The sequence below is a fragment of the Argopecten irradians genome, chromosome 5 (assembly GCF_041381155.1).
Source record: "Argopecten irradians isolate NY chromosome 5, Ai_NY, whole genome shotgun sequence".
Lineage (NCBI taxonomy): Eukaryota > Metazoa > Mollusca > Bivalvia > Pectinida > Pectinidae > Argopecten > Argopecten irradians.
In genome coordinates this window covers 49,868,379-49,888,789 of record NC_091138.1, presented here as the reverse complement: position 1 = coordinate 49,888,789, position 20,411 = coordinate 49,868,379, and the positions used below count along the sequence as shown (strand labels likewise).

At 37.1% G+C, this 20,411-nt stretch overlaps 1 protein-coding gene across 1 annotated transcript in view; it reads left to right on the top strand.

Annotated features, from left to right (window-relative positions):
* LOC138324474 (protein FAM13A-like) overlaps positions 1-20,411 on the top strand; it is a 223,752-nt gene that overhangs the window by 11,365 nt on the left and 191,976 nt on the right. Inside the window, 1 exon segment of the mRNA XM_069269538.1 lies at positions 329-441. Coding sequence (XP_069125639.1) covers positions 370-441 — 72 coding nt within the window. The 5' untranslated portion in view covers positions 329-369.

Below are 20,411 nucleotides of genomic sequence, written 5' to 3'. Positions count from 1 at the left end.
CCTGAATGGTTGTATGATGTGACATTCCTGTCCCTGTATGGTCATATGATGTGACATTCCTGTCCCTGAATGGTCATATGATGTGACATTCCTGTCCCTGAATGGTCTTATGATGTGACATTCCTGTCCCTGTATGGTAGTAAGTTGTGACATTCCTGTCCCTGTATGATGTGACGATACTGCCACTGTTTGGTCGTATACATGTCCTACCTGTACGTGTACCTGTTCCCGCCCCCTCTATTTACAGTTTGATGTAGATACACACATGCTCTTCAGAATGTACGCCTCATAAACACATTAGCCTAAAGTTGGTGTCTTTTCTCTGCAGATACAACAACAGCTCTAGCCAATGTTCAAGTATAGGAGGAAATGAAATTACATACCAACTCAATAGGACACCAGGAGAACCACATGAAAACAATATCAGACATTACAAACATGGTAGGTATAGATAGACGTGGGTATCTTTACTTGTTATTATTTACAACTTATATTAATGCACTGTGACTATGTCCTTGAAGACCTGAGTTTACTCTAGAAATTTTAGATCAGTTATCATTTTAAAATCTTTATGACATATTTGTACTGGTAATTTGAATGTTAACATGGGTATGCTAAATCTTTATGACATATACAGAGGACTCCACATAATCGAATAACGGTTATTTGAATATTTCGGTTATTTGCATAAAATTCTGCTGTCCCGATTTTTTCCTTCTTTATCTTTGTTTTTCAACTCCGTGTATTTGCATAGACTTTTACATGACCTCCGGTTATTTGAATAAAGTATTTGGGAAATTCTAAAAACAAAATCGAATATTTTTCAATTTTGCAATATATTTTTAGCGAAATTCGCCGATATATGTTTCAAGATACTTCGCTTTTACTAGAAATCATCATGGTGACAGATTAACATTATTGTATGGCTTGTTAATTTATGCATGAATCTGCAAAGGTATTCGACGCTGTTACGATTTACATCAGCAGCGGTTGATCATAACTTTAGTATAATAACTGACTCAAACATCTAATTAAAGCATTTGCACTTTCAAATATGTTTATTTATTAGCTCACCTGGTCCAAAGGACCGAGGTGAGCTTATGGGATACCGCAGCGTCCGGCGTCCGTCGTCCGGCGTCCGGCGTCCGGCGTCCGTCAACAATCGACTTCTTCTCCATAACCGCTGGTCAGATTTCAATAAAATTTGACTGGAAGCATCCTTATGGGCTACTAACTGAAAATTGTACAAATGATGGGGCTGCCCCCCCGGGGGCCTGAGGGACGGGGCCAAAAGGGGCCAATTTGGCTATTTCCATATAAACGACTTCTTCTCTGAAACCAAGCATGGGATAGCACCCATAATGCAATGGTAGCATCCTTATAGGGTGGGGATTCAAAATTGTACAAATGATGGGGCTGACCCCCCGGGGGCCTGAGGGGCGGGGTCAAATGGGGTCAATTTGGCTATTTCCAATTTAACGACTTCTTCTCTGAAACTAAGCATGAGATAGCACTCATAATGCAATTGTAGTATCGTTATAGGGTGGGGATTCAAAATTGTACAAATGATGGGGCTGACTCCCGGGGGGGCTGAGGGGCGGGGTCAAAAGGGCTCAATTTGGCTATTTCCATATAAACGACTTCTTCTCTGAAACCAAGCATGGGATAGCACCATAATGCAATGATATCATCCTTATAGGGTGGAGATTCAAAATTGTACAAATAATGGGGCTGACCCCCCGGGGGCCTGAGAGGCGGGGTCAAAAGGGGCCAATTTGGCTATTTCCATATAAACGACTTCTTCTCTGAAACTAAGTATGGTATAGCACCCATAATGCAATGGTAGCATCCTTATAGGGTGGGGATTCAAAATTGTGCAAATGATAGGGCTGACCCCACGGGGGCCTGAGGGGCGGGGTCAAAAGGGGTCAATTTGGCTATTTCCATATAAATGACTTCTTCTCTGCAACTAAGCATGGTATAGCACCCATGATGCAATGGTAGCATCCTTGTAGGCTGGGGATTCCAAATTGAGCAAATGATAGGGCTGACCCCCAGGGGCCTGAGGGGCGGGGTCAAAAATGGTCAATTTCCATATAAATGACTTTTTCTCTGCAACTTAACATGGGATTGCGCTCATAATGCAAAGGTTACATCCTTAAAGGGTTTGGATTCAAAATTTTGCAAATGATGGGGCTGACCCCCCCAGGAGCCTGAAGGGTGGGGTCAAAAGGGGTCAATTTAGCTATTTCCATATAAACAACTTCTTCTCTGCAACTAAGAATGGAAGAGCACTTATAATGCAATGGTAGCATCCTTATAGGGTTGGGATTTGAAATTGTACAAATGATAGGGCTGACCCCCAGGGCCTTAAACGGCAATAGATGCGAGGTCAAAAAGGTCAATTAGGCTACTATTTTCATATAAATTACTTTGTCTCTGAACCTATGTATTGGATAGCATATTTGTATGGTATCAATAGCATCATTGTGTGGTTGTGATTCAAAATTAAACTTTGGGAGTCAATTTTGCTTATTTTTCTAATTGTCAGATTCTTGTGATAATTACTAACAAAAAACCAGGTGAGCGATACAGGCCCTCTGGGCCTCTTGTTAACGGAACGTACCTTAGTTCGCGATCGGTTGGATAAACCATGCATCCTTACCACAATCGTCATTCATGAGTAGTCTCGTTCAACCAGAGTCTTGTTGACTACGACAGACATGTGCGTATCAAGCGTCTCGTCGAACGAGACATAAAAGCATACAAAGTCGGCGTGCAATGACTACCGCAAGTTTCGTACAGTATGTAGTATACAAAAGATACTTGCTACGTTGTTTCATTGCTACTTTAATATGCATTAATTTCTGAAATGTTATCAAGCTATTCGCCGTATAGATCAACAATACAGGGAGAATTCTCAAAACACATTTAGGTCCAGTGAACGCATGGCTTCATCACCTGCGGCCATTTTCGAATTCATACACATGTGTAAAAATAACACTACTAGTTGATTGGCACTTTGAAGTTTAATCACGAACGTAAGTTCATTTTGCCAGGCAAATGTACGTAACTTTGTTTATTTTTTAGGTTCAGAATTGTTATTGCATTTGATATCGATCGTTTAGCTGTTTCTCAAAGATTCACGTGTCGATCTAACGTAAACAAGAATCTAATTGGCCTATTGGAATATTTTTTGTTATTAAACAATTTAAATCAATTTACTTCGAAAATAATTACTTGTTGTACGTTTTAAGTGTAAATAATTTACGTATTTATCAAGTGAACGAAACAATATCTATTTGCCTGTTCATATACATATGTGTGAGGTCAAACGAAGGTGCAAAATGTCATCTCCTCCTATTCGAATACTCCGGTTATTTGCATATTTTCTTCTGGAAAATGACTTATTCAAATAAGCGGAATCCTCTGTATGTACTGGTAATTTGAATGTTAACATGGGTATGTTAAATCTGTATGACATATTTGTACTGGTAATTTGAATGTTAACATGGGTATGTTAAATCTGTATGACATATTTGTACTGGTAATTTGAATGTTAATATGGGTATGTTAAATCTGTATGACATATTTGTACTGGTAATTTGAATGTTAACATGGGTATGTTAAATCTGTATGACATATATGTACTGGTAATTTGAATGTTAATATGGGTATGTTAAATCTGTATGACATATTTGTACTGGTAATTTGAATGTTAATATGGGTATGTTAAATCTGTATGACATATTTGTACTGGTAATTTGAATGTTAACATGGGTATGTTAAATCTGTATGACATATATGTACTGGTAATTTGAATGTTAATATGGGTATGTTAAATCTGTATGACATATATGTACTGGTAATTTGAATGTTAATATGGGTATGTTAAATATGCTCCCAATGGTGCATGGGAATGATAAATAATACCTGATAGGGTTAAACATTTTTGTGCTTTAAATAATGATTGGATTTTATTTTCTACTCTTATTTCCCCTTCTGTATTCCTTTTGTTTTTGACATGTTTAAACTTAATTTAAGTAGCAGTCACATTTTTGATGCATTTGAAACTTTAGTAATTTGATAAATGTTTGTATGTTGATGGGTTTTTTTTTCTATACAAATTCTGAACTTTCTGGAATTTTATATTTATAAAGCTGTTGTGACAGGTCTTCAGTAAACAAACACATGCTATAATTGTTTGACAGGCTTTGAAGCATGTTATGAATTTTAAGTTAAGTACTGTATGTGTCGAAGCTAATGTTTTCAATAAGCATCAAGTATAGTGTATATTTTGGGTGACTTTGTCTGATAAGAGTTAAATATTTTAATAAACCTGGCCCCAATTTCTTGAAACAAAATTCAGTCATAAACAAATGTAATTCAAAACAGTTAAAGTTACATAATGGAGTGACTTGAATTATGACTTGTTTCAAAATAATATCAAGGCCTGGTAATGTACCTGAGGGCATCTTTTAGCATTCAACTAGATTACTACCCCTGTGTGTACCGGGGAGTCAATATTGACAGTTATCGATACACTGGTGTGAATCTCTAGATAATACACCAAGATAGCTGGACATTTATAGTTTAACCACGCTAATTATAGCTCAGATCATACTTAACCACGCTAGTTATAGCTCAGATCATACTAAACCACGCTAGTTATAGAGCTCAGATCATACTTAACCACGCTAGTTATAGCTCAGATCATACTAAACCACGCTAGTTATAGCTCAGATCATACTAAACCACGCTAGTTATAGAGCTCAGATCATACTTAACCACGCTAGTTATAGCTCAGATCATACTAAACCACGCTAGTTATAGCTCAGATCATACTAAACCACGCTAGTTATAGAGCTCAGATCATACTTAACCACGCTAGTTATAGCTCAGATCATACTAAACCACGCTAGTTATAGCTCAGATCATACTAAACCACGCTAGTTATAGAGCTCAGATTATACTTAACCACGCTAGTTATAGCTCAGAACATACTTAACCCCTCTAGTTATAGCTCGGATCATACTTAACCACGCTAGTTATAGAGCTCAGATCATACTTAACCACGCTAGTTATAGCTCAGAACATTCTTAACCCCTCTAGTTATAGCTCGGATCATACTTACCCACGTTAGTTATAACTCGGATCATACTTAACCATGCTAGTTTTAGCTTAGAACATACTTAACCACGCTAGTTATAGCTCAGAACATACTAAACCACGCTAGTTATAGCTCGGATCATACTTAACCACGCTAGTTATAGCTCAGAACATACTTAACCCCTCTAGTTATAGCTCAGAACATACTTAACCATGCTAGTTATAGCTCGGATCATACTTAACCACGCTAGTTATAGCTCAGAACATACTTAACCCCTCTAGTTATAGCTCTGATCATACTTAACCACGCTAGTTATAGCTCGATCATACTTAACCACGATCATACTTAACCACGCTAGTTATAGCTCAGATCATACTTAACCACGCTAGTTATAGAGCTCAGATCATACTTAACCATGCTAGTTATAGCTCAGATCATACTAAACCACGCTAGTTATAGCTCGGATCATACTTAACCCTGCTAGTTATAGATCAGAATATACTTAACCCCTCTAGTTATAGCTCAGAACATACTTAACCCCTCTAGTTATAGCTCAGAACATACTTAACCATGCTAGTTATAGCTCAGAACATACTTAACCCCTCTAGTTATAGCTCGGATCATACTTAACCACGCTAGTTATAGCTCAGAACTTACTTAACCATGCTAGTTATAGCTTAGAACATACTTAACCCCTCTAGTTATGACTCAGAACATACTTAACCCCTCTAGTTATAGCTCAGAATATACTTAACCATGCTAGTTATAGCTCAGAACATACTTAACCACACTAGTTATAGCTCCGAACATACTTAACCACGCTAGTTATAGCTCAGATCATACTTAACCCCTCTAGTTATAGCTCGGATCATACTTAACCACCCTAGTTATAGCTCAGATCATACTTAACCACGCTAGTTATAGCTCAGAACATACTTAACCACGCTAGTTATAGCTCGGATCATACTTGACCAAATGTTGCTGTTGTACAAAGGTGGAGAGAATGATATGCAAAGTTATAGTACTTAATGATGAAAAAGTATGTATAATGATATTGGAATTTGTAGGTTAATATTCAAAATGTTAATGTCAAGTTTTGACAAAAAGTGCTTTGAAATGTTTTTGGAATAGGAGTTACATTCTAGAACTACTCTTGGTTTGGATTCAAACTTTTACTCAGGATACACATGAATGATTTGCAACTGCCATTGTTTTTAATAATCGGCTATTAAAAGTATAGAATTTAGACATCTATAATTGACAGTATGGCCTTCACACAGATATCCATAACTGACAATATGGACTTCACACAGATATCTATAACTGACAGTATGGCCTTTACACACATATATATAACTGACAGTTTGGACTTCACACATATATCTATAACTGACAGTATGGCCTTTACACACATATATATAACTGACAATATGGACTTAACACATATATCTATAACTGTTAGTATGACCTTTACACATATATCTATAACTGACAGTATGACCTTTACACATATATCTATAACTGACAGTATGACTTTTACACATATATCTATAACTGACAGTATGGACTTCACACATATATCAATAACTGACAGTATGGCCTTAACACATATATCTATAACTGACAGTATGACCTTTACATATATATCTATAACTGACAGTATAACCTTTACACAAATATCTATAACTGACAGTATGACCTTTACACATATATCTATAACTGTCAGTATGACCTTTACACATATATCTATAACTGTCGGTATGACCTTTACACATATATCTATAACTGTCAGTATGACCTTTACACATATATCTATAACTGACAGTATGACCTTTACACATATATCTATAACTGACAGTATGACCTTTACACATTATCTATAACTGACAGTATGGCCTTTACACATATATCTATACTGACAGTAATGGACTTCACACAGATATCTATAACTGACAGTATGACCTTTACACATATATCTATAACTGTCAGTATGACCTTTACACATATATCTATAATTGTCGTATGACCTTTACACATATATCTATAACTGTCAGTATGACCTTTACACATATATCTATAACTGACAGTATGACCTTTACACATATATCTATAACTGACAGTATGACCTTTACACATATATCTATAACTGACAGTATGACCTTTACACATATATCTATAACTGACAGTATGACCTTTACACATATATCTATAACTGACAGTATGACCTTTACACATATATCTATAACTGTCAGTATGACCTTTACACATATATCTATAACTGTCAGTATGACCTTTACACATATATCTATAACTGTCAGTATGACCTTTACACATATATCTATAACTGACAGTATGACCTTTACACATATATCTATAACTGACAGTATGACCTTTACACATATATCTATAACTGACAGTATGACCTTTACACATATATCTATAACTGTCAGTATGACCTTTACACATATATCTATAATTGTCGTTATGACCTTTACACATATATCTATAACTGTCAGTATGACCTTTACACATATATATCTATAACTGTCAGTATGACCTTTACACATATATCTATAACTGACAGTATGACCTTTACACATATATATCTATAACTGACAGTATGACCTTTACACATATATCTATAACTGACAGTATGACCTTTACACATATATCTATAACTGACAGTATGACCTTTACACATATATCTATAACTGACAGTATGACCTTTACACATATATCTATAACTGACAGTATGACCTTTACACATATATCTATAACTGACAGTATGGACTTTACACATATATCTATAACTGACAGTATGACCTTTACACATATATCTATAACTGACAGTATGACCTTTACACATATATCTATAACTGACAGTATGGACTTTACACAGATATCTATAACTGACAGTATGGACTTTTACACACAGATATCTATAACTGACAGTATGGACTTCACACACAGATATCTATAACTGACAGTATGGACTTTTACACATATATCTATAACTGACAGTATGACCTTTACACATATATCTATAACTGACAGTATGGACTTACACATATATCTATAACTGACAGTATGACCTTTACACATATATCTATAACTGACAGTATGGACCTTTACACACATATATCTATAACTGACAGTATGACCTTCACACAGATATCTATAACTGACAGTATGGACTTCACACATATATCTATAACTGACAGAATGGACTTCACACACAGATATCTATAACTGACAGTATGACCTTTACACATATATCTATAACTGACAGTATGACCTTTACACATATATCTATAACTGACAGTATGACCTTTACACATATATCTATAACTGACAGTATGACCTTTACACATATATCTATAACTGACAGTATGACCTTTACACATATATCTATAACTGACAGTATGTACCTTTACACATATATCTATAACTGACAGTATGACCTTTACACATATATCTATAACTGACAGTATGACCTTTACACATATATCTATAACTGACAGTATGACCTTTACACATATATCTATAACTGACAGTATGACCTTTACACATATATCTATAACTGACAGTATGGACTTCACACACAGATATCTATAACTGACAGTATGACCTTTACACATATATCTATAACTGACAGTATGACCTTTACACATATATCTATAACTGACAGTATGACCTTTACACATATATCTATAACTGACAGTATGACCTTTACACATATATCTATAACTGACAGTATGACCTTTACACATATATCTATAACTGACAGTATGACCTTTACACATATATCTATAACTGACAGTATGACCTTTACACATATATCTATAACTGACAGTATATGACCTTTACACATATATCTATAACTGACAGTATGGACTTTACACATATATCTATAACTGACAGTATGACCTTTACACATATATCTATAACTGACAACTGACAGTATGGACTTTACACATATATCTATAACTGACAGTATGACCTTCACACATATATCTATAACTGTCAGTATGACCTTTACACATATATCTATAACTGACAGTATGGACTTCACACATATATCTATAACTGACAGAATGGACTTCACACACAGATATCTATAACTGACAGTATGACCTTTACACATATATCTATAACTGACAGTATGACCTTTACACATATATCTATAACTGACAGTATGACCTTTACACATATATCTATAACTGACAGTATGGACTTCACACATATATCTATAACTGACAGTATGACCTTTACACATATATCTATAACTGACAGTATGACCTTTACACATATATCTATAACTGACAGTATGGACTTCACACAGATATCTATAACTGACAGAATGGACTTCACACACAGATATCTATAACTGACAGTATGGACTTCACACAGATATCCATAACTGACAGTATGGCCTTTACACATATATCTATAACTGACAGTATGACCTTTACACATATATCTATAACTGACAGTATGACCTTTACACATATATCTATAACTGACAGTATGGACTTCACACATATATCTATAACTGACAGTATGGACTTCACACAGATATCTATAACTGACAGTATGGCCTTTACACATATATCTATAACTGACAGTATGGACTTCACACAGATATCTATAACTGACAGTATGACCTTTACACATATATCTATAACTGACAGTATGACCTTTACACATATATCTATAACTGACAGTATGGACTTCACACATATATCTATAACTGACAGTATGGACTTCACACATATATCTATAACTGACAGTATGACCTTTACACATATATCTATAACTGTCAGTATGACCTTTACACATATATCTATAACTGACAGTATGACCTTTACACATATATCTATAACTGACAGTATGACCTTTACACATATATCTATAACTGACAGTATGACCTTTACACATATATCTATAACTGACAGTATGACCTTTACACATATATCTATAACTGACAGTATGACCTTTACACATATATCTATAACTGACAGTATGACCTTTACACATATATCTATAACTGACAGTATGGACTTCACACATATATCTATAACTGACAGTATGGACCTTTACACATATATCTATAACTGACAGTATGGACTTCACACATATATCTATAACTGACAGTATGGACTTCACACATATATCTATAACTGACAGTATGGACTTCACACAGATATCTATAACTGACAGTATGGACCTTCACACATATATCTATAACTGACAGTATGGACTTCACACAGATATCTATAACTGACAGTATGGACCTTCACACATATATCTATAACTGACAGTATGACTTCACACAGATTCTATAACTGACAGTATGGACTTCACACAGATATCTATAACTGACAGTATGGACTTCACACATATATCTATAACTGACAGTATGGACTTTCACACACATATATCTATAACTGACAGTATGACCTTTACACATATATCTATAACTGACAGTATGACTTACACATATATCTATAACTGACAGTATGACCTTTACACATATATCTATAACTGACAGTATGACCTTTACACATATATCTATAACTGACAGTATGACCTTTACACATATATCTATAACTGACAGTATGACCTTTACACATATATCTATAACTGACAGTATGGACTTTACACATATATCTATAACTGACAGAATGGACTTCACACACAGATATCTATAACTGACAGTATGGCCTTCACACATATATCTATAACTGACAGTATGGACTTCACACAGATATCTATAACTGACAGTATGGACTTCACACAGATATCTATAACTGACAGTATGGACTTCACACAGATATCTATAACTGACAGTATGGACTTCACACAGATATCTATAACTGACAGTATGGACTTCACACAGATATCTATAACTGACAGTATGGACTTCACACACAGATATCTATAACTGACAGTATGGACTTCACCATTACTACACATATATCTATAACTGACAGTATGACCTTTACACATATATCTATAACTGACAGTATGACCTTTACACATATATCTATAACTGACAGTATGACCTTTACACATATATCTATAACTGACAGTATGGACTTTACACATATATCTATAACTGACAGTATGACCTTTACACATATATCTATAACTGACAGTATGACCTTTACACATATATCTATAACTGACAGTATGGACTTCACACATATATCTATAACTGACAGTATGACCTTTACACATATATCTATAACTGACAGTATGACCTTTACACATATATCTATAACTGACAGTATTGACTTCACACATATATCTATAACTGACAGTATGACCTTTACACAGATATCTATAACTGACAGTATGACCTTTACACATATATCTATAACTGACAGAATGGACTTCACACACATATCTATAACTGACAGTATGGCCTTCACACATATATCTATAACTGACAGTATGGACTTCACACAGATATCTATAACTGACAGTATGGACTTTACACATATATCTATAACTGACAGTATGACCTTTACACAGATATCTATAACTGACAGTATGGACTTTACACATATATCTATAACTGACAGTATGGACCTCACACACAGATATCTATAACTGACAGTATGGCCTTACACACACATATATCTATAACTGACAGTATGACCTTTACACATATATCTATAACTGACAGTATGATCTTTACACATATATCTATAACTGACAGTATGACCTTTAACACACATATATCTATAACTGACAGTATGGACTTCACACACAGATATCTATAACTGACAGTATGACCTTTACACATATATCTATAACTGACAGTATGACCTTTACACATATATCTATAACTGACAGTATGACCTTTACACATATATCTATAACTGACAGTATGACCTTTACACATATATCTATAACTGACAGTATGGCCTTTACACATATATCTATAACTGACAGTATGGACTTCACACAGATATCTATAACTGACAGAATGGACTTCACACACAGATATCTATAACTGACAGTATGGACTTCACACAGATATCTATAACTGACAGTATGACCTTCACACATATATCTATAACTGACAGATATGGACTTCACACAGATATCTATAACCTGACAGTATGGACTTCACACATATATCTATCTATAACTGTCAGTATGACCTTTACACATATATCTATAAACTGACAGTATGGCCTTTACACATATATCTATAACTGTCAGTATGACCTTTACACATATATCTATAACTGACAGTATGACCTTTACACAAATATCTATAACTGACAGTATGACCTTTACACAAATATCTATAACTGACAGTATGACCTTTACACAAATATCTATAACTGACAGTTATTGACTTCACACATATATCTATAACTGACAGTATGACCTTTACACAGATATCTATAACTGTCAGTATGACCTTTACACATATATCTATAACTGTCAGTATGACCTTTACACATATATCTATAACTGACAGTATGACCTTTACACATATATCTATAACTGTCAGTATGACCTTTACACATATATCTATAACTGTCAGTATGACCTTTACACATATATCTATAACTGTCAGTATGACCTTTACACACATATATCTATAACTGACAGTATGACCTTTACACATATATCTATAACTGACAGTATGACCTTTACACATATATCTATAACTGACAGTATGACCTTTACACAGATATCTATAACTGACAGTATGGACTTCACACATATATCTATAACTGACAGTATGGACCTTCACACACATATATCTATAACTGACAGTATGACCTTTACACATATATCTATAACTGACAGTATGACCTTTACACATATATCTATAACTGACAGTATGACCTTTACACATATATCTATAACTGACAGTATGACCTTTACACATATATCTATAACTGACAGTATGACCTTTACACATATATCTATAACTGACAGAATGACCTTTACACATATATTCTATAACTGACAGTATGACCTTTACACATATATCTATAACTGACAGTATGGACCTTTACACAGATATCTATAACTGACAGTATGGACCTTCACACATATATCTATAACTGACAGTATGGACTTTACACATATATCTATAACTGACAGTATGGACTTCACACATATATCTATAACTGACAGTATGACCTTTACACAGATATCTATAACTGACAGTATGACCTTTACACATATATCTATAACTGACAGTATGACCTTTACACATATATCTATAACTGACAGTATGGACCTTTACACATATATCTATAACTGACAGTATGACCTTTACACATATATCTATAACTGACAGTATGACCTTTACACATATATCTATAACTGACAGTATGACCTTTACACATATATCTATAACTGACAGTATGACCTTTACACATATATCTATAACTGACAGTATGACCTTTACACATATATCTATAACTGACAGTATGACCTTTACACATATATCTATAACTGACAGTATGACCTTTACACATATATCTATAACTGACAGTATGACCTTACACATTTTACTGACAGTTGACTATACACAATATCTATAACTGACAGTATGACCTTTACACATATATCTATAACTGACAGAATGGACTTCACACACAGATATCTATAACTGACAGTATGACCTTCACACATATATCTATAACTGACAGTATGGACTTTACACAGATATCTATAAACTACAGTATGGACTTCACACATATATCTATAACTGTCAGTATGACCTTTACACATAATATCTATAACTGACAGTATGACCTTTACACATATATCTATAACTGTCAGTATGGCCTTACACATATATCTATAACTGACAGTATGACCTTTACACATATATCTATAACTGACAGTATGACCTTTACACATATATCTATAACTGACAGTATGGACTTCACACACAGATATCTATAACTGACAGTATGGCCTTTACACATATATCTATAACTGACAGTATGACCTTTACACATATATCTATAACTGACAGTATGACCTTTACACATATATCTATAACTGACAGTATACCTTTACACATATATCTATAACTGACAGTATGACCTTTACACATATATCTATAACTGACAGTATGACCTTTACACATATATCTATAACTGACAGTATGACCTTTACACATATATCTATAACTGACAGTATGACCTTTACACATATATCTATAACTGTCAGTATGACCTTTACACATATATCTATAACTGTCAGTATGACCTTTACACATATATCTATAACTGACAGTATGACCTTTACACATATATCTATAACTGACAGTATGACCTTTACACATATATCTATAACTGACAGTATGGCCTTTACACATATATCTATAACTGACAGTATGACCTTTACACATATATCTATAACTGTCAGTATGACCTTTACACATATATCTATAACTGTCAGTATGACCTTTACACATATATCTATAACTGTCAGTATGACCTTTACACATATATCTATAACTGACAGTATGACCTTTACACATATATCTATAACTGACAGTATGACCTTTACACATATATCTATAACTGACAGTATGACCTTTACACAGATATCTATAACTGTCGTATGGACTTCACACATATATCTATAACTGACAGAATGGACTTCACACACAGATATCTATAACTGACAGTATGACCTTTACACATATATATATAACTGTCAGTATGACCTTTACACATATATCTATAACTGACAGTATGACCTTTACACATATATCTATAACTGACAGTATGACCTTTACACATATATCTATAACTGACAGTATGACCTTTACACATATATCTATAACTGACAGTATGACCTTTACACATATATCTATAACTGTCAGTATGACCTTTACACATATATCTATAACTGACAGTATGACCTTTACACATATATCTATAACTGTCAGTATGACCTTTACACATATATCTATAACTGTCAGTATGACCTTTACACATATATCTATAACTGTCACAGTATGACCTTTACACATATATCTATAACTGACAGTATGACCTTTACACATATATCTATAACTGACAGTATGGACTTCACACATATATCTATAACTGTCAGTATGACCTTTACACATATATCTATAACTGACAGTATGACCTTTACACATATATCAATAACTGACAGTATGACCTTTACACATATATCTATAACTGACAGTATGGACTTCACACAGATATCTATAACTGACACAACGTACTTCACTCACAGATATCTACAACTGACAGAATGGACTTCACACAGATATAGGTGGTGGGGAGAGGTGGGGTAGGATATAGGGGTGAGGTGTATTGGGGTAATATGGGATGTAGGTGGTGGGGAGAGGTGGGAGTGTATGGGGGATATAGGGGTGAGGTGTACTGGGGTAATATGGGATATAGGTGGTGGGGAGAGGTGGGGTAGGATATAGGGGTGAGGTGTATTGGGGTAATATGGGATGTAGGTGGTGGGGAGAGGTGGGAGTGTATGGGGGATATAGGGGTGAGGTGTACTGGGGTAATATGGGATGTAGGTGTTGGGGAGAGGTGGGAGTGTATGGGGGATATAGGGGTGAGATGAACTGGGGTAATATGGGATATAGGTGGTGGGGAGAGGTGGGCTAGGATATAGGGGTGTGGTGTACTGGGGTAATATGGAATGTAGGTGGTGGGGAGAGGTGGGAGTGTATGGGGGATATAGGGGTGAGGTGTACTGGGGTAATATGGGAAGTAGGTGGTGGGGAGAGGGGGGAGTGTATGCTGGGATATATGGGTGAGGTGTACTGGGGTAATATGGGATGTAGGTGGGGGGTAGGATATAGGGTTGAGGTGTGTATTTGGGTAATATGGGATGTAGGTGATGGGGAGAGGTGGGGTAGGATATAGGGATGTGGTGTACTGGGGTAATATGGGATGGCATGTAGGTGTTGGGGAGAGGTGGGAGTGTATGGGAGGATATAGGGGTGAGGTGTACTGGGGTAATATGGGATTTAGGTGATGGGGAGAGGTGGGAGTGTATGGGAGGATATAGGGGTGAGATGTACAGGGGTAATATGGGATTTAGGTGGTGGGGAGAGCTGGGTAGAATATAGGGGTGTGGTGTACTGGGGTAATATGGGATATAGGTGGTGGAGAGAGGTGGGAGTGTATGGGAGGATATAGGGGTGAGGTGTACAGGGGTAATATGGGATTTAGGTGGTGGGGAGAGGTGGGTAGAATATAGGGGTGTGGTGTACTGGGGTAATATGGGATGTAGGTGGTGGGGAGAGGTGGGAGTGTATGGGAGGATATAGGGGTGAGATGTACAGGGGTAATATGGGATTTAGGTGGTGGGGAGAGCTGGGTAGAATATAGGGGTGTGGTGTACTGGGGTAATATGGGATATAGGTGGTGGAGAGAGGTGGGAGTGTATGGGAGGATATAGGGGTGAGGTGTACAGGGGTAATATGGGATTTAGGTGGTGGGGAGAGCTGGGTAGAATATAGGGGTGTGGTGTACTGGGGTAATATGGGATATAGGTGGTGGAGAGAGGTGGGAGTGTATGGGAGGATATAGGGGTGTGGTGTACTGGGGTAATATGGGATGTAGGTGGTGGGGAGAGGTGGGGGTGTATGGGAGGATATAGGGGTGAGGTGTACTGGGTTAGCGCCCCATATTGAATATATTCTTAGAGGAATTGCTCCATACAAGCATGGTTAACATAAAAACGAAATCCAATCCCTATATTTACACTCACACGATTTTTCATTTATATTTTATGCAATAAAATCGTCAGTTGAAAGTGACGTAAACATTCAATAAAAGTCGGTCAAAAGTGGGAGGAGCTTACTCAATTGAATAGCAAATGATGACTCTTCACGTAAGGTAGAATTATTCATCCGCGACGACAAAAAAGTTCAATTTTTTAGTGTAAAATAAACATGACAAACAAATTAAATTTCAGAGATAATTTTATTTAATCAGATCAGAACTTTAAATAGGTTTTCAATTTTGCTAAAAGTTAATATATAGCGTAATAACATAAAGCATTTGTACTCGGCCACATGTGTGAACTCGGTGACCGTTATTGTGCAGCGAGGCGAGGCTGACGCACGCTTACACACTGGAGTTTTCCGAAGTTGTCAAAACACCGGTATTCAAGTAGCTATATTTTTTTGAGATTGTTGTCTGACTTGACGATATTACATCCTTCGGAGCCATGTGATTATTTAATCTATGCTAAGATCCATCGCCATCGATAGATGGAACAACTTCACTTGTGTTCGATGGATACAATGTATTTGTGGTGACGCGTAACTGTCAACACATGATTAAATTCTCAAAGAACAAAGACAAGAGAATATGTTTATAACTGACCTAGCTCTGTCAGAGAGTCTCAAGTCCGTCAATCCCAAAGACTCGATCGTAGAACATAGACACAGAGGTAATGTTTACATTTGACATCCATCATTTTTAACAAAAATGAAAGCACTGCACGTCGCCCCGGTCGGGATATTTTTTCCCGTTTCTTTATACAATTGTTAATCTTAAAAATGATTGTATCATATATAAAACATATATGTATTGTTTACATTTTTCCAAAATTATATGAAAAACAACAATATACACGTAATGTTGCGTCAAAATGTATACAAAGCCATGTGTTGGTTTTTCAAAAAAAGTAGCCCCTTTACATTGCATAGAACATTTTCATACACAAGTTCAAAGTTCAAAGTTACCATGCAGTTATGGTAAACAAAATCAACTAGTACTTACGTATAGTGATCAAGCCAAGCAAGTGTAAATATAATGCAATGGTAGCATTCTGATAGGGTGGGGATTCAACATTGTACAAATGATGGGGCAGATCCCCCGGGGGCCTGAGGGGCGAGGTCAAAAGTGGTCAATTTGCTATTTCCATATAAACGACTTCTTCTCAGAACCTAAGCATGGGATAGCACTCATAATGCAATGGTTGCATCCTTATAGGGTGGGGATTCAAAATTGTAAAAATGATAGGGCTGACCCCCAGGGGTCTTAGGCGTGGGGCAAAAAAGCTTAATTAGGCTACTATTTTCATATAAATTACATCCTCACTGAAACCATGTATTGGATAGCATATTCATATGGTATCTATAGCATTATTTTATGGTTGGGATTTAAAATTAAACAAATTGTGGGTTCAAGTTTGCTATTTTTTTTTTAATTGTAAAAGTCTTTGTGATTTTTGAGTCACTAATTACTAAATTACAAACAAAAAAAAAACAAAAAAACAGGTGAGAGATACAGGCCCTCTGGGCCTCTTATATTAATATGTCGGTCCCTATTGACTCTGTATGTGTTTGATTTCAGGGTCAGGTATTACAAGGTCAGTGGCATGTTGTATCTTTGTTTGAGGTCCTCTCCCAGTGGGCATGTTGTATGTTTGTTTGTGGTCCTCTCCCAGTGGGCATGTTGTATGTGTGTTTGAGGTCCTCTCCCAGTGGGCATGTTGTATGTGTGTTTGAGGTCCTCTCCCAGTGGGCATGTTGTATGTGTGTTTGAGGTCCTCTCCCAGTGTGGGTGTGTGTGTTGTCACTGTTCTCTCTCAGTGGGTGTGTGTGTTGTCACTGTCCTCTCCCAGTGTGTGTATGTGTTGTCACTGTCCACTCCCAGTGGCTGTGTGTGTTGTCACTGTCCTCTCCCAGTGTGTGTATGTGTTGTTACTGTCCTCTCCCAGTGGCTGTGTGTGTTGTCACTGTCCACTCCCAGTGGCTGTGTGTGTTGTTACTGTCCTCTCCCAGTGTGTGTGTGTGTGTTGTCACTGTCCTCTCCCAGTGTGTGTGTGTGTGTGTTGTTACTGTCCTCTCCCAGTGTGTGTGTGTGTTGTCACTGTCCTCTCCCAGTGTGTGTGTGTGTGTGTGTTGTCACTGTCCTCTCCCAGTGTGTGTGTGTGTTGTTACTGTCCTCTCCCAGTGTGTGTGTGTGTTGTTACTGTCCTCTCCCAGTGTGTGTGTGTGTTGTCACTGTCCTCTCTCAGTGTGTGTGTGTGTGTTGTTACTGTCCTCTCTCAGTGTGTGTGTGTGTGTTGTCACTGTCCTCTCCCAGTGTGTGTGTGTGTTGTCACTGTCCTCTCCCAGTGTGTGTGTGTGTTGTTGTGTCCTCTCCCAGTGTGTGTGTGTGTTGTCACTGTCCTCTCCCAGTGTGTGTGTGTGTTGTTACTGTCCTCTCCCAGTGTGTGTGTGTGTTGTCACTGTCCTCTCTCAGTGGGTGTGTGTGTTGTTACTGTCCTCTCCCAGTGTGTGTGTGTGTTGTCACTGTCCTCTCCCAGTGTGTGTGTGTGTTGTCACTGTCCTCTCCCAGTGTGTGTGTGTGTGTGTTGTCACTGTCCTGTCCCAGTGTGTGTGTGTGTTGTCACTGTCCTGTCCCAGTGTGTGTGTGTGTGTTGTCACTGTCCTCTCCCAGTGTGTGTGTGTGTGTTGTCACTGTCCTCTCCCAGTGTGTGTGTGTGTTGTCACTGTCCTCTCCCAGTGTGTGTGTGTGTTGTCACTGTCCTCTCCCAGTGTGTGTGTGTGTGTGTGTTGTCACTGTCCTCTCCCAGTGTGTGTGTGTGTGTGTTGTTACTGTCCTCTCCCAGTGTGTGTGTGTTGTCACTGTCCTCTCCCAGTGTGTGTGTGTGTTGTTACTGTCCTCTCCCAGTGGGTGTGTGTGTTGTCACTGTCATCTTCCAGTGTGTGTGTGTGTGTTGTTACTGTCCTCTCCCAGTGTGTGTGTGTTGTTACTGTCCTCTCTCAGTGGGTATGTGTGTTGTTACTGTCCTCTCCCAGTGGGTGTGTGTGTTGTCACTGTCCACTCCCAGTGGCTGTGTGTGTTGTACTGTCCTCTCCCAGTGTGTGTGTGTGTTGTCACTGTCCTCTCCCAGTGTGTGTGTGTGTTGTCACTGTCCTCTCCCAGTGTGTGTGTGTGTGTGTGTTGTTACTGTCCTCCCCCAGTGTGTGTGTGTGTTGTCACTGTCCTCTCCCAGTGTGTGTGTGTGTTTTCACTGTCTTCTCTCAGTGGGTATGTGTGTTGTCACTGTCCTCTCCCAGTGTGTGTGTGTGTGTGTGTTGTTACTGTCCTCCCCCAGTGTGTGTGTGTGTGTTGTCACTGTCCTCTCCCAGTGGGTATGTGTGTTGTCACTGTCCTCTCCCAGTGTGTGTGTGTGTGTGCTGTTACTGTCCTCTCCCAGTGTGTGTGTGTGTTGTCACTCACTGTCCTCTCCCAGTGTGTGTTTGTGTTATTACTGTCCTCTCTCGGTGTGTGTGTGTGTTGTCACT